Below are 16,813 nucleotides of genomic sequence, written 5' to 3'. Positions count from 1 at the left end.
ATGATTGATTACATCATTAGACCTAAGTGATTGAACTCAATCTCCAATTCCTCTTCCCTCCCCGGGGGTCAGGGGGGTGGGAATGAAACCCTTTAATCACAGGGTTGGTTCCCCTGGTAACTAGCCCTCATCCTTAGGTGCTTCCAAAAATCACCTCATTCACATAACAAAACACACGTTGACCGTACTCAACACTGAGGAGATCACATGTGTATTTCTCACTGTAAGTCACTCAGGTCCCAACTGTAGAGCCGGCCACACGTCCTCTCTTGCACTTACCAACCAAACCGTGGTGAATCCAGGTGACTCTTCCTCAAACTGTGCCCAGAATCTGACTACTTCTCCCACTTCTGCTGGTGCCACTCTGTCCAGTCCGCCATCGTGGGCCCCGACTGCTGTGACAGCCTCCCAGCTCCACCCTGGCCCCACCCCCTCACCTGTTCTCCTCACAGAAGCCCACGTCAACTTGGAAAACCTGAGTGAGGTCAAGCCACTCACCAATCTGAACCAGCCCACTGTTCCAGCCACCTCTGCAACCTGCCCTCCATTCTCCCTCTGTCAGATTCCAGGCAGTGGCTCTTCCCTGAAATAGCCCAGGACTTTTGCACTTGCTGTTTCCTCTTCCTCAGAGGCTGGAGGGCTCCCCCAAACAGAGGGGCAGGTTTCTGCTCAAAGGTCACCCAGCCCTCTGTCTCTCCTTCCCCTTCCCCTGCTTGTGTAGATGCAGGAGGCCTAGGCCGTGTGCTCTGCTGCCTCGGGCAATGCCTGAATGAAATGAGTGACCTTCTTCACACCCTGGCTTCCACAGGGGAGAATAACAGCTTTCGCTGTGACAATTCACTAAAATACTGCATGAAATGCACTCAGCACCAGCTCAGCAAGTCCTGCCAAGTGCTGCATGAGCTGCCATGAGGACCGAAGTCAGTGGTTTCACAGGGTGACCTCTCACGGCTCGAGGTTGGGATTCTTGTCCCCACAGCATCACAGAGCTGGGGTCCAGCCTCACCGAGACCAGTGCTTCCTGCTCCCATCCAGTCCCCTGCTCCACTAAACCGCAACATGTTTCTGTAACTTTTCTCATTCTGAAACGACTTTGAAGAGCTCTCGCTCTCTCCCACTAATGACCTCAAAATGTTCCAGTGAATAATTTTCTCAAAAATGAGGCAAATCAAAAACTTATGACAAAAGAAAAAAGCCTTATGACAAACACACAGACATGGGGTGCCTGTCTTCCAAATGTCATGCACCCTAACCACCTGGCTGTTAGGAATGTTGCTGTAAGCCACAGTGTGGCTTCAAGTGAACTCACAAAAACACACTGTTGGAAGGGCCAGGAAATAACCAGAGGGGCTTGTGCATAATAAAGTGTCCCCAGGACACTCTGTACTTGTCAAGCCAAGGCCCCAGCGCTGCGAGACCAGACTGAAGGTTGGTCAAGGCCAGGTTGTGGGGGGAACGGAAAGAGCACCGCACGCTCCCAAGCAGACCATGATGTCTTCCAGCAGGAATCAACAGCCTTTTAATACCCTGTCTTAGTTTCCTGTGGCTGCTGCAACAAATTACCACAAACTGGTGGTTTACAATAACAAGCATATGACCTCTCAAAGTTGTAAGGTCGGAAATCCAAAATCAGTACCACTGGGCCAAAATCAAGGCGTGGCAGGGCCTCACTCCCTTCACAGGCTCTAGGCGGAGAATTGTTCCTCACCTCTTCCAGCTTCTGGTGGCTGCGGCCTTCCTGGCTCCAGCTTCAAGGCCAGCATCTCCACATCTCCCTCTGTTCCCTCTCACAAGGTTGCATGTGACTGCCCTTGGGGCCCACCCCGAAAATCCAGGACAATCCCCCCATCTCACGATCCTTTACTTAGTCACACCTGCAAAGCCCCTGCCCCCTTCTCCACACACAGTGACCTGCACAGGTTCCGAGGGTTAGGACATGGACATTGGGGCGGGGGAGGCATTCTCCACACCCTCTACCCCTCATTGCCTGGTGCTGCAGATGCTGAAAACCTGCAAAGACAGGTGCACAGACAGGGGAGCAAAAGTGAGCAAGAGGGCTGAGGCGCTCCGCAGGCTCTGCCGCCCTATGCCTGTCAGGAGGGCAAGGCCAGCACAGGCACGGGGCGGGGGCAAGGCCCCTGGGAGTGTGGCGTGTGGGGGGGCTCAGGAGGCCTGAAGAACGGTTTTGGACAAGGCAAGCTCTGGACCTCCGTCCCTCATCGCTCCCCGCTCCCCTCAGCTCCCCTCCCACTGACCCCCTCGGGGCAGGTCCAGCTTGTTCAGGACAACAGGGACATGGCCTTCGGAATGCAGCCTCTTTGAGATGCGCGGCCTGCTCCCATCCCCTGCTCCCACCCCTGTCTCCCCAGACGGAGACAAGACCTAACTCATAAACCAGATGAAAAACATGTCCTGTTCTGCTCCTGGGACCAACGGACCCCCTGAAATGAAAACAGTCCGGAACAGTGTGTTGCTAAGACTGAGCTTGGCCTTATTCTTCCGGCTCCCTCAAGGTGATCACAGGACATTCGCGGCTCTGCCTCAGCAAACCCACGCCCGCAGCCCCAGTCCACCAGCTCGCTCCCACCCCTCCAGCGAGGGCTGCACAGGAGCGCTGGACCAGAAACCCCGAGAGCTGCCCCCACGGCTTGTCAGGGAAGGGGGCGTCTCGGAGAAAGGCTGCAGCAGGAGGGCCTGTCCTCCCTCCCAGACCCCCACAGAGGGCCAGGCCGCTTCCCACGTGGCCCAAGCCCCCCACCCCCAGCTCTTGTCCTCCTAGCATCCTCTGCACCCACAGAAGAGTGGGGTGCCACTGCCTCCTGTTTTCTTGCTACCCAGCACACCTCAGGCCAGTGGTGTACAAATCATTTTGCAGGAAAAATCATCATGTTTATGGAATACCTGAGGGGGTGCGGATTCACAAGAAAGCAGTTTCATTGTGTGGATGTCAGAGAGTGGGGAAAGCCCTAAACTAAGACAGTTGACTTCACAGACTAGAAGGCTGAGTGAAACCGCAGGTGGGCACCGGTGGGCAGCCCCCTCGCCAGCCAGCCCTGCTGCCCCAGCCCATCCCAGTGCAGCCCAGGGCCATCTGCCAAGATGTCGTCAGATCCCCAAGGTGAGGGGCTTCCCTGGTCAGTGTCCCCCAACCGGGAAGCAGAGATGATTTCATGCCAGCCACAGAAAGACAAAGGGAAGGAAAAGTAGTCCGTCTGCCTGTACAGCCGCTCGGACAGTGTCAGGGCGAGGGCACTCACCACATTCCAGAAGAGCGGATTGAAAGCAATGGTGAGGACGGCAGCCACAAAGTAGGGATCCAAGGGGTCCACGTAGCCCAGCAGCCAGTTCATAACGCAGAGGTCTGCCTGCAGGACAGAGCTGGCATCAGCAAGAGACCCACTGTCCCCCACCCAGCCCCCACTGGCCCACACATAGAGAGCGGAGGAGTGACAAGCTCAGAGAACTCAGAAACAAAGTTACCCTCTGGGAACACACCGGGAGACGGGCACAGCCAAGTCCAGGAAAGGTTACTACAGTACGAGCTCATAAAACCGAAGATAAAGAGCGGAAACCCAGGCAGCTGTGTCGTGCCCTGTAGGGAGCCAGGCACGCCGCAGAAGACAGTGTGCAGGGACGCTAGACAAGGAAATCGGCGGCTTGGACAACGAAGGTCCAGCACCCCGAGCGGGACGTGGCCCCACGAGGACCGCCGTCTGCATCAGCAGGGTGCTGTGCGCAGGACCCTGCAGAGGTGTTCAGAGGCCCCGAGCACCGAGGGCTGAGCTCGTGTGACGAGACGAGCAGCCTCAGCAGCAATCGGGGAAATGCAAGCTCACAACCTGAACGTGCCTCTTCTCACCAAACTGAGCGACGGGCAGTCCTGAGTGCTGACGAGACTCTGAACTAAGAAGGTGCGCTCCCACGTGCCCGCAGTTCCACGCCCAGGCATGTGCCCCAGAGAGACTCACAGGCCTGTCCAAGCGCATGGGCGCAGACCTTCCTATCGGCACACTTGCAATGAAACAGTGCCTATCCATGGAAGAACGGATAAATAAAATGTGGCCCATTCCTAAAGTGGCGAAGCTACAGAATTTAAATAAACTAGACGTATGTGTCGACATGTGATAGCCTCAAAATATGTCCAATGAACACAGCAAGCTGCAGAATCCCTAAAGCATATACTATATGCATTTCTAGAAAACAGCACACAACCACACAAAATAACTGTTCTTTCTCTGTGTGTTTATAAAAAGGCTGGCATGTGATATTCTAAATTCATGATGCATGTGTGTCTAGGACACTTGGGGCTAGATCACTGTGTGGGGGCCCTCTCTGCCCTGCGGGGTGTCCAGCAGCACACCTGCCCCCCCCTCACTGGATACCAGCAGCTCTCCCCAGTTGTGACAACCAAAACTGTCGCAGACACGCCCACATGTCCCCCACGGGTGACAGCCCCTGCCTGCAGGGGCGAGAGGGGAGAGCAGCTGCACTCTTTCAACACTGATTTCTTTCTTTAAAAGAGGAGTCACCTCCAACATTTGGAGTGGTGAGTATTACTGAGTCCCTGCATTAGTCTTTGTACTTTTTTTTCTTTTCAGAAAGGACTTGAGAGGCCCAAGGCACTGAAAATATTCTCGCAACTCTCCAAATGCAATTCAAAATAAAAAGAAGTCTAAACTGTAAAATAAGTCTAAATCCACCAGAGTTCTGATCTTTCCTATAACATCTATTTGGATGGTGTGTTTTGTCTTGTTGTTTGGGAATATAGTGCAATCTTTCCAGAAGTGTTTGTCTCCCACTTTGGGGGTTGGGGAGGAGACGAAGCTCCTCATTTGCTCTGCCCCACAGCCCCACAGCCTTGGTGAGCAGGCAGCAGCCCCCAGGCCACTCACTCGTGCTCCACCAAGACCTTCTCCTGGCATAACTCTGCCACTGTCCAGACAGCATTGCTGAGTGTGACAGTAGGAAGGTTCCAGAGAGTCAGAGCGTGGAGGCTGTGGCCCGGCACACCTTCCCATGTGCAGGCCTCCTCTCCCTTTTAGCCTGGGTTTTATTCCAGGGCAAACCTTCCCCTCAGTGTAGCCAAGAGCACAGCTACGTGGAGAGCAAGCACTCCAATTCCGACCCCCGCCCAACAGAGACTGAAGAATGAATAAACCAACGAAGGAACCAAGGGTGCCTGTCATGTGAATGTACAGACGAAACAACTGAGGGAAAGTGACCACCTGAGCACACAAGTGCACTAATAAACGGATGACAAAGTGACGAATAAGTGGATGGACGCTCAGCCAACAGTGAGAAGAGTGGCATCGGAAGCGCGGCCTTGGCCAGGCTGAGCACAGCCTCCGCACCCTGTGGGCACTGCCAGCACCCAGCTGACAGGCACACAAGCCCACACCCGGCCTTCCAGATTCCTTCTGTCTTGTCCCAGCTCACATCCGGTCTCAGTCAGAGCTGCCCTGCCAATGGGCAGCTCTCAAAGCCCTGGGCTGTGACAGGAAGTTTCAAGTTCCCCTGGAAAACACAGCAGGCAAGCTGAAGCCACTCATGACGGGTGAACAGCTGGGGCAGGCCTCCAAACAGGCTGCACTGCCCTAGAGGGAGACACCCACACCTCAGCCCCAAAGCCTCTAGAAGCTGGGGCTGGGCCTGGATGCTCTAGCTCCTGTCTGGTAAGAAATATTTATGAAGCACATCTGACTGCAAGGTCCTGTCCATTGAGAGTCTGAATGGGGCTGACTGCTGGGGCAGGAGCCACGGGGAGGGAGAGGGGACGCAGGCTGGGGAGCCACGCAGAGCCCTGCAGTCCTGCTCAGCCATCCCAGAGTGAGCTCAGGTAAGGTACCTACCTCGCCGTGAACAGCAGACCCTTGCCAGATGGAAGTCTCGCTCATCTCTGCCCCTTCCACCTGGTCCTACCTCAGCGCCCAGCCAAAACTGGCGTTGCCATTGGCACCTGCCCTCTCATCCAGAAGTCCAACCTGTTTGGTGACCCCAATGTTTCCCTGTTCAGAACTTCTCCAGCACAACCCACTGCCCTCAGGAGGGTGCACTCAGAACCCAGCCGGCTTCCAAGCCCCCTTCCTGCCACACTCTGCACACCCCAGGCCTGCTCGCCTGCACATGGCTCACCATCCCGCCATTAACTGACAGGTGAATTCACCTCCACTGATCTCATCCGCCTTGCTTCCTGCCCCACAAACATCATGCTCTTCACAAAGGCATCCGCACATGTCTGAGATAACTTCTGTAATCCCACTGCAAACTCCTATCCATCCCTCAAGACCCAGGGGAGCATGTCCTCTAACCTCACCATGGCAACCTGTTTTGTGTCCTCAGTGTACATTCCGTTACAAATATTTGGTTATCTGTCCCTACCTTGTAATTGTTTCTCCAGGCTAGGGACCTTTTTTCCCCATCTTTTGTACCTTCTGCCTGACACAAAGAGTAAATGTTTACTGAGTGAACAGTAACTCGTTGCATCATCAGTAAAAAGTGGGGCCTAAAGGTACCTCTCTGACTGGCCCTCCAGTTTGACCACCTCTGCTTCTGGGACTCTGATCCCCTCAGTTCTGGCTTCAGACTGAATACAGGAAATTGCCCAAGGGGCCGCCACGGGAATTCTGCGGGTAAGCAGCCAAGAGCTGCCGGCCGATCCCTCTAGACACAGAGGCATAGACTCTTCTGAGGCCATAGATTCACCAGTTGCCCAGACGCTATGCTTCACAAATATTTATTTTTATGGCACACTTTAAGCAGAGAAATCCAGCAATGTGCAGGAGGTAGGATGGCCAGACCAAGGAGAGAGTACGGTTGCCTCAGGTTCTTAGAAACCCCAGGGAAGGAATCTACTGAAGGCAGGTCAGTCTCCCCAGTTGAGGCCTGCCGGTCCCTGGGGTGTGCTACTGGCTGCAAGGTGTTTAGGGAGGAGCCTGGTCCTCCCTGAATTCCAGGTACCACTGTGCCCATTCACCAACTCCACAGGCCAGGCAACCCCACCAACTGCCTGCCTGCCCGGCCGGCCACCACAGCCCCCACCGAAGGTCCTGGAAGGCCTGGGCTGGCCCTGAGTCATTCATCACACAGAGAAAGGCACTCAGGGCCAGCACGTGGACCATGAAATGGACCTCTTACCTCTATGCTAACTTTCACACCACAGTTCCCATGGGCCACGGGAGTTTATGTGGCAACTCTACCAACAAGCATTTTGTTAGCCAGACTCCCCTTTAAAGAGAGTTCTGTCCAAGGCCGCCTTCTTCTAAGCCCGAATTCTCTCTTCCCCATCTTCCCACCTTTCAGCACAGTCAGGCAGCACACACTCACAGTGCTGAAAACGCCCCCATGGAGTGTACGGCTGGCTGGGGCCCGACTCACTAAGCTGAGAGAAGCAAACCATTCTCTGCTGCAACCCCCCACTGACCCGCCAGCTACCCTCGTGTTACGGTTCAGCAGCCTGAGGCCCCGGGTCCGACCCCTGCCGGCCGGCCGGATTCTCAAGGCCCATCGCTGTTCACACAGCCTGCACAGTCTCAGGTTCTCTGGCCCGTAGCTCCTCTCACTGTGACCTAGTGGGGAGCCAGGGTCTGGATGAGGGGTGTACACCTTCTCAAGGACTGGAAATACCGCCGTCCCAGGCAAACCCGGTGTGGCCTCAGTGCTGTGCCTCCTTGCCAGAGGAGACAGGGTCAAGTGTGAGGCACAGAACAGAGTCCTGTCCAGCTGCGGAGAGGCTGCGGATGGCAGGCGGCCAGATGCTCACAGCCAGCCAAAACCCAGCCCTGAAGACGCGGAGCAGGAGGGAGAGAGCCCGGCAAATGGTTCAGGGGACATCTAAGAAGGTGCAGCCACCCAGACAGTGGCTGCCTGGGGGAGCAAGGCGGGGAGCTGACTGGGAGGGGTGATGGGGCCTGGGGAGCCACTAGCTGCATATGTCAGACTTCTCCGTCTGTGCACTTCCCCTCTGGGGAAAAGCATGTCAGCGCTGGGAACTGGAAATGATGTCCCTTATTTCGCCATCAGGCCCTCGGGGGAAACACTCTCAAGATGCTTAAGATCTTTTTAAGAATTCAGCTCAGTGTCATTCAATAGACACTGAGCACCCACTAGGAAGGCCCTACTCTAGGGGCGGGTCTAAGACAATAAAATCACTGGGACTGAGGGCTAAGGCCCCTAACTTGTCAGTTAACAAGATAAGTGAGCATTTATTTAAAGTTCAAAGTTCACATACCTCATCAAGTCCTTTCAACCACCAGAAAGAAAAGCCATATTGTTCAGCCTGCTTTGCAGGTAAGAAAGCCAGAGGCTGGGAGAAGCCCCAGACCCCAGGCTGAGAGCAGAGCCTGCCTTGGCCAGCCCAGCACTTCCAGATTCCCGATAGAAACTGGGGCCTTCTGTCAGGACTTGGAGCCCCCGCAGCCAGAGGGGCAAGGAGAAATGTGCTTCTTTCATCTTTTGTGGGAGCAGAGGTAGAGGAAGAAACTGAGGCATTGAAAGGTTAACCAGCTACTACTGTCTGAAGATGGCAGTAACCGACATCCAGCCAGGTCTCCCAATTAGGGCCGAACAGATTAAAAGTGGAACCTTAACCCCCACTAGGGTCCCAGTGCGCTAGGGTGAACCTGTCTCTGCGGGAGGAAAGTATCAGTATTAGGTACCTCCAGTCACCTGGGGGGGGGGGGGGGTTGTGTTACCTGGAGGAGGGCCTGCTGGCAGGAAAGAATGAGTAAGGATTCACAGTAGCATTCCAGGCAGCAGGGAGCCCCTCCAGGCTTCCAGGTCCAAAAACCTAAAGGTCCCTTCCAGAGCACTGATACTTCCCAAAGCCACTTGAAAGATCTGTCTCCTGAAACTGGACCGACAGAAAACCCGGGTCAGACATGATGAGCAGAGCAGGCGGGTCGCGGGAGGGTCCCAGGTGGCTCAGCCAGCCCTGCGCACCTTTGAGCGCCTTGACTAAGGGTCGTGTCACCCACACTCAGCCTTCTCCACTCCAACCTTATTAAAGTAGCAGAAGTCCTGGCTTTCTGCTACAGGGTAATTATAAGAATGGAATCCCTCTCCAAGGTCACAGATTGCAGAGTTCTCTGCGCGTGAATAGAAGGGCTACCTACCGCAACCAGGAATAATTCCCCTCAGGTCCAATGAATGGGCTCAGCTCTTGCAACCCCAAGTGTTGGTAAAGAAGCAGCTCATAGCAAGTTCACTTTACCGAGGGATTTGAGAACACAGGTCAACAGCACCCAGGGTCACATTGTGACATCCAAACAAACAGCGGGGGCCCAGAGAGTCAAAGTCACATCGATCACAAGTGGGATCCACGTATCACAAACAGCAAAGAGCAGGAAGAAAGGGTGGGGATGGGGATGCCTGGGGGGGCAGGGGCTCGCCAGCAGAACCCTCCATCACTGCAAAATCCATCTTTGGAAGCACAGCCGCTCTTGCCTCTCCCAGGGAGCCCAACATGCCCTGGCACCCTTAGTTGACTCAGCCAACTTTCGGTTAGAGCCCTGTGCCTGACACAGACTAAGAATATATGAGCCATAGTCTTTCTCCTTGAGGAAGGTTTATACTAGGCACCCCCCACACACACCTCATTTTTCCTCCTCTGCATGGGAGCCAGGGGCCTGACTCGGATGATCCCCGGTCGGCCCATGATCTGGGCGGGAAGCAGGGCGCTCCCGTCCTCCAGGAAGCAAACAAGCAGGCCTCCCATGACCAGTCTCAGCCCGGGGTTTCCCACTGGTGAAATGGGGGTGATGAGACTGCCCCCGCCTCAAGGTTACATTCCAGACATAATGGAGAATAGGTATGAAAGTACAAGGTGTAGAGGGTGCTTCTAGGGCCCCGGCTATTCTGTCCCCTCCCTCTGTCAGCTCGATGCTCACTGATACAGACAGACATCGCACCTCTCTCTCTCTGGAGGGGACCTCTGGGAACACGCTTCTAAGGAGAAGCCAGAGAGAGGACCCCAACACAAGGAATGTGGCCCCCAAGCTGGAACTGGAGGGCAAGCAAGCTCTGGAAACCATTTAAGGCAGGAGGCTTGTTGGAATGTCGTAATGTGACAGTGACCAGCTGCAGACAATTCCTAGAAAAACATTGCTTTCAAGAGTCCCTAAATTCCACAATAAAAAGAAATGGCCAGTAGCTGCTCCAATTCCCTAAATCCATAACCCCCTTCAGGAACGGGGAAGATGTTTATTCTTTCTTCGTCATTCAAGAACTGTGTCCTGAGCCATGTGCCAAGGGCTCTGGTGGCTCACGTGTTCCCCAATCAGTGGGGCCAGAGCGAGCCCCCTTCCTGGGAGTGAAGCCTGGCTGGGCCCTGTGCTTCTCAAGGCTCATCTTCACCCCCTCCCTTGTCCTCTGTGTGACTGTGACCTGCAGAACCCTTTTTTTACGGTCACCCTCAAGGACCAAGATAGAGCCCACTAGGGTGGTGCTACTGAGTATATTCATTTAAATACGCATTATGTGTTACAGGTGATAATAAGACTAAGCCAGCTGACCTTCCCTGGAAGTTCCTGGGCACCAAGCCCTGGCAAAGCGCTTTCACCAGGCAGGGCAGAGAGTGGTCCTGAGACAGGGTCCACCCCAGACTGGAAGGGCTTGATGCCCTTGGTGCACTTGGGCATGTCACGCGCTCTCCGTACACTGTGAACGATAGTGGCACCTCTTCTACGGGACTGTCAGGAGGATTAAACTACAGTAGTACCTCGGTTTTCGAACGTCTCCATTGACGAACATTTCGTTTTACGAACGCCGTAAACCCGGAAGTAAATGCTTCGGTTTTCGAACACGCCTCAGAAGTCAAACATGTCACGCGGCTTCCGCTGAGTGCGAGATCCTGAGGCCGAGCTATCGGCTGTTTTCCAACGTTTCAGAACTCGAACGGTCTTCCAAAACGAATTACGTTTGGAAACCTAGGTACCACTGTAGATCATGCAAGGAAAGCACTTAGCGTGGTATCTGGCCTGTAGACGAGCTTGCTAGATGCAGCTATTATAACTAAGTGCCTCAGTCCACACAACAACCCTGTGAGGCATGCCCACCTTTCAGATTAAACAACTGCCGAATGAAGTCGCATGAAGTTGACACTGACAGAACGCAAAGGTTGAAACAGACAAACGCACAAACACAGTTGACCTCAATACTCCTCTCTCAGTGAGTGATAGAGCAGACAGGCAAAAAATTGGTGTTGATCTGACAGCCACTTGGACTGACGTTTACAGAACACCCCACGACAGGAGAAGATGCATTCTTCTCAGGTGCAGGTGGAACATTCACCAAGACAGAGAACGTTCTGGGCCATGAAACAAATAGGAAATTTAAAAGAATAAGAAAGCATGAATATATGTTCCCAAACCATAACAGAATTATACTAGAAATCAGTAATAGGAAGATACTTGTCTAAGAATACACTTCCAAATAATCCACGGGGCTAAAGGAAGTCTGAAGTCTCAAATTGGTAATATAAGCTTTGCCCTTAAGAAATTAGAGAAAGAAGAGTACATTAAACCCAAAACAAGCAGAAGGAAAAAAATAAAAGAGCAAAACTCAATGAAATTGAAAACAGAAAAGTAGAGGAGAAAAAAAAAAATCAAGCCCAAAACTTGCTCTCTGGGAAAAAATAAAACTGATAAACCTCTAGCCACACTGACCAATGGAAAAAGAGAGAAGACACAAATTACCAATACCAGAAATAAAAGCGGAGCCTGTCCCCTGACCTCACATACATTACAGGGGTAATAAGAGAACACAAGCTTACAGCCACAAGTCAACAACTCAGACGAAATGGTCCGATCCACGAAAGACACAAGCTACCACAATTCATTCAAGAAGATGTAGTCCTACATCTATTAAAGGAATTGAACTCGGTTAAAAACCTTCCAAAAAAGAAAGCTCCAGCCCCTGTTTCATTGGGTGAATTCTAACTAACACTTAAGGAAGAAATAACACCAACTCCACAAAATCTCTCCCAGAATACAGGAGAGGAGGAGCCACTTCCCAACTCACAGTAAGAGGCCAGCGTTACCGTAATACTGAACCCAGACAAACACACTACAAACCACATACCTTATGAACATAGCCACCAAAATCCTCAACAAAATAACAGTAAATCAAATCCAGCAAAATATACAGAGGATAACACGTCAGGATCGAGTGGGGGTCACCCCAGGAATGCAGGGCTGGTTTGACAACCAAAACATCAATGTAATTCACCATCTCAACAGAGGAATGAGCACAAGCCATGTGCTCATCTCAACAGAAGCAGAAGAAACTGAGGTCCCATGAGTTTTTAAGTGACTAGCCCAAGCTCAGGCAGAGGAAAGCCCCAACTCTGCTGGCTTGACTCTGATCCAAACGATACTGAACACAAAAATGATGTCCTGGAGAACTCTAGCAAATAAATCATCCAACAAAATGGCCTGATATTTATTCTAACTAAAGTGATAACACCAGCAGATTTTTACAAACAATTTTGTAGAGCAGGCAAACATCTTGCCCTGAAAGGCAGTCAAGACATCTCATATCTGCCACCAGAGTTTTGCCTCCAATGGTTTTCTTGGCCTCATATCAAACGTGGGACTGTGTGACTAAAGAGGCCTTTCCCCCAGCAAGGCCTCAAAGCTTCCTGAACACAGGGGCTTTGCCCTCCGAAGACCACGCTCAAGCGGGATGTACTTTACGAGTGCTGAAGCTCCTCTGCACCCTTATCTCATTTCGGTCTTCGTCAGAGCCTATGATGACCCCGTTTTACAGATCAAGAAACTGAACTGCACCTCTTGTGAGTACGTGACACAAGATCAGGTGAGTCCGTACTGAAAAGCGCCCTGGCTGGGCACGAAACACACCTACCTCGACCGGGCTTCGCCAAGAGGCCAGCACCCCTGGGCCCCACTGGAGCCACCTGCTGAGTCCTGGAGGTGCTCCTGCCTGTGGACAGCAAGTTGGCAGTCCCTGCTCCCATCCACCCACGAGGCAGCTTGCTGCATGCTGCTGCCAAGCTGAGGGGCAAGGCTCTGGATCCCACGGGAGTGGGGGCAGGGAGGGCAAAGAAGAGCCTTGCTCAAGGAGGCTGCAGCAGGTACACGCCACTCCAACAGGGGATTTTTTTTTTTTTTAATGAGTCATACTCTTTATTCTTGAGGAGTTTGCAAATTGTATTTTTTTTTCAAGGGGAACAGGACTTTATTGGGGAACAGTGTGTACTTCAGGACTTTTTTCCAAGTCAAGTTGTTGTCCTTTCAATCTTAGTTGTGGAGGGCGCAGCTCAGCTCCGGGTCCAGTTTTGCCGTTTTCTAGTTGCAGGGGGCGCTGCCCACCATCCCTTGCAGGAGTTGAACCGGCAACCTTGTGGTTGAGAGGACGCGCTCCAACCAACTGAGCCATCCGGGAGCTCAGCGGCAGCTCAGCTCAAGGTGCTGTGTTCAATCTTAGTTGCAGGGGGCGCAGCCGACCATCCCTTGCGGGACTCAAGGAATTGAACTGGCAACCTTGTGGTTGACAGCCCACTGGCCCATGTGGGAATCGAACCGGCAGCCTTCGGAGTTAGGAGCACGGAGCTCTAACCACCTGAGCCACCGGGCCAGCCCCAACAGGTGATTTTTTAAGTTCAAAACAAAACCAAGAGGGGGTGGCCAGATGGCTCAGTTGATTAGAGGGTGAGCTCTGAGCAACAAGGTTGCCAGTTCGATTCCCACATGGGCCAGTGAGCTGAGCCCTCTGCAACAAAGATTGAACACGGCACCTTGAACTGAACTGCCAATGGATGGTGAGATGGTTCAGTTGGTTAGAGAGTGGGCTCTCAACAAGGTTGCCGGTTCAATTCCCACATAGGATGGTGGGCTATGCCCCCTGCAACTAAAGACTGAAAAAATGGCAACTGAACTTGGAGCTAAGTTGCGCCCTCCACAACTAGATTGAAAGACAATGACTTGGAGCTGATGGGCCCTGGAGAAACACACTGTTCCCCAATAAAGTCCTGGAAAAACTCACTGTTCCCCTTACCCAATAAAATCTCTTTTTAAAAAAACACAAGATTCCATACCAGGTGGAACAGGCCCAGAAGAAGGCTGGTTACGGGTATTATCCCCAACAGCTGCACTTTGGGCACACTGTGGAAGCCACTTGCCACGTGTGGCTATTGAGCGCTTACAGTGCCACGTGACAAAATAATACTTTTGATATGCTGGGTTATATCAAATATGTTAAAAGTAATCTCATTGATTTCTTCTTACTTTTTTTTTTTTTTAAGATTTTATTATTGGGGAAGGGGAACGGGACTTTATTGGGGAACAGTGTGTACTTCCAGGACTTTTTCCCAAGTCAAGTTGTTGTCCTTTCAATCTTAGTTGTGGAGGGTGCAGCTCCAGGTACAGTTGCCATTGCTAGTTGCTGGGGGCGCAGCCCACCATCCCTTGCGGGAGTCAAGGAATTGAACTGGCAAACTTGTGGTTGAGAGCCCACTGGCCCATGTGGGAATCGAACCGGCAGCCTTCGGCATTAGGAGCACGGAGCTCCAACCGCCTGAGCCACCAGGCCGGCCCCTCTCCTTTTTACAATGTGGCTACTAGGGAAGTTTAAATTATAAATGTGACACATTCTACTCCTATTGGACAGCAATGGGCTAACACACAGAGACCCTGCTGTTCAGATGCCCGTGGGGTAAAGAGTAAGCTTGAAGCTCACTCAGGCCAGGAATTGACATCTTTTAAAACCAGTTTTTGACTGAGGAGGGAGGAGAGCTACCACATAAAACAAATACATAATGTATGGTGTTGTTTTGTTTTTTGAGGAAAAATCCCTTGGCAACAAGAAGCTTAGCTGTAAGGCAGCTGTGGAAAAAAACTAAACGTTAGTCAAGTAGGGTCACCCTGACCTGTCCCTTGAAATGCTCCCAGCTCTCCTCAACTGCACAGGCCCAGCAGGCTCTAGAGGGAAGGAAAAACGAGCAGAAAACATCTTCCCACACACACCCAATTAATCTTCCCCTGAGCATGGCGGATTCTCACCTCCTGCTCCTAGGTCCTGAACATAGGACCCTCACCCTCCAGCTGGGCCTGTACTGAGCCCACTGCCCCCGTGCGTTCTGCCCTCTGGCTGGAAGGCTTCCCCACCTCAAGTTAATGGTAAGCCACCCTTCTACACGGAGTCACTCCATGAAGCATCCACCCCGAGCCAGGGAATGCAAGGTCCCCTCTTTGGCATTTCAAGTGCCCTTCTCATCTGAGATTTGCTGCAGTAGAAAACATGAATTGCAGTCCTGCCACTGACCATGTATGTCCCGCGATCTCTAATGGCCATTTACACCATTTACAATGTAAGATTCTAAGGATTCCATGAACACAATCATCATCCTGAGAGTTGGCTCCCTGAGAGAGGTGATGGTCTGCCTTGATCTGGGTGCTCGTTACAGGGGATGTTCACTCTGTGAAAATGCCTGAGCTGTACCCGTATGATATGTCACTCATCTAAATGTATGTTATTCTTAAGGAAGAGTTTACTGAAAAAACAAGAGTCTTCCTCTCTTCTGCTTCCCACCCACCCACTTCCACTGTCCGGACTCGTCCCTCGGGGCCACGTGCCAGCCTCCTCCTGTGCCTTGAACAATACTTCCTCTGGAGGCCTCTTCCCTGCTGCCCCTGCCCGACAGCATCTGGCCCCACTGGCCTATGCTCAGGTCTCAGATCGCCTCACAGATAGGGAACTGGCTGTCTCAGGATTTCAATTCCACCTCTGCACCAGCTAATCTCTAAAACATTGACCAGTTTTATCTCCTTCAGAGAATTTTCTACGTTTCCATGCTTGTGGTCTCCGTCACTAGAATGAAAGCTCGGTGAGAGAACGTCAACTGTCCCCCAACACCAGGGTCTCAGTAGAGATCAGCTGTATCCATGAATGGATAAAGGGAGTGAGAGAACTAGATTTAAGGCTGCTTCCGGCGGAGATATATCTTATGGGCTCCATGGAGAGCAGATGATTGACAAAAAAGGTGAAAAAAGGATCTAAGCGGAAGCTTTGATAAAAGGAAGAATGCAGAAGAGAGGAAAAGCCATTGGAATTTGGAGCCTGTGGAGGGACGTCATGAAAAGGCAAACTCTCTGGCCTATGATTTTGCAAAGGGGCTTCCACCTCAGCCAGCCAGGTCTTCAGACACCAGGGCCCACCCATCCCACGCCAGCACAATGCTGTGCTTTACAGGTTGTAAACCGTGTCCACTCATAGACCCGAAAGGAGGTGCGTCCTGCCGCGGGCTCAGGGCCAGCCAGGGAGGAGCGGGGGTTCAAATTATTTCCTTGCCTCAGCTGCAGAGCTGGCCTCCTGCGGGGGGACCGGAGGAGGCCCCCCTGTTCCCACACATCCACATGCCCCCACCAGCCACACTCCCAAACACACATGCCTCTGTCACTCACACATGCTCAGTCACACACAGTCACACCTCGACTCCAGGACACACTCTCAGAGCAACTCTGACCACACAATCTCAAAGGCTCACTCACAATCTCAGGGGCTCCTAATCTCGAAAACTGTATCACACTCTCAGAGGCTAAAATCTCAGAGACATGCAATCCCAGAGGCCCACATACACAATCTCAGAGACTCACACAATCCCAGAGGTTCACACGCGCACACGCACGCGCGCGCGCACGCACCACACACACACACAACCTCAGGAACTCCTATGACATACACCAACAATCTGAGCCTGTCGGCCCGTCTCTCTTACACACACACACACACACACACACACACACACACACACACACACACGCTAACGCCCTCCCATACGTAACCTCGCCCCCACACTACG

At 52.5% G+C, this 16,813-nt stretch overlaps 1 protein-coding gene across 6 annotated transcripts in view; it reads right to left on the bottom strand.

The window, feature by feature from the left end:
• PEMT (phosphatidylethanolamine N-methyltransferase) overlaps positions 1-16,813 on the bottom strand; it is an 80,139-nt gene that overhangs the window by 62,368 nt on the left and 958 nt on the right. For 3 of the 6 annotated variants that reach the window (XM_074320783.2, XM_074320781.2, XM_074320784.2), the window contains exon 2: positions 3,258-3,365. The exons of 1 other annotated variant lie outside the window; for it this stretch is intronic. In XM_074320783.2, the coding sequence (XP_074176884.1) occupies positions 3,258-3,350 (93 nt within the window). In that variant the 5' untranslated portion in view covers positions 3,351-3,365. Of the gene's footprint in view, positions 1-3,257; positions 3,366-8,690; positions 8,715-9,110; positions 9,239-16,813 lie in introns of those variants that run through there. 2 more of the 6 variants (XM_074320782.2, XM_088801869.1) reach the window with 2 other exon arrangements.

Source organism: Rhinolophus sinicus, chromosome 12, assembly GCF_057876585.1.
Source record: "Rhinolophus sinicus isolate RSI-liver-muscle chromosome 12, RSI-T2T, whole genome shotgun sequence".
Classification (NCBI taxonomy): domain Eukaryota; kingdom Metazoa; phylum Chordata; class Mammalia; order Chiroptera; family Rhinolophidae; genus Rhinolophus; species Rhinolophus sinicus.
The sequence above is the reverse complement of the archived record's forward strand: the minus strand, read 5'-3'. Positions and strand labels throughout refer to the sequence as shown.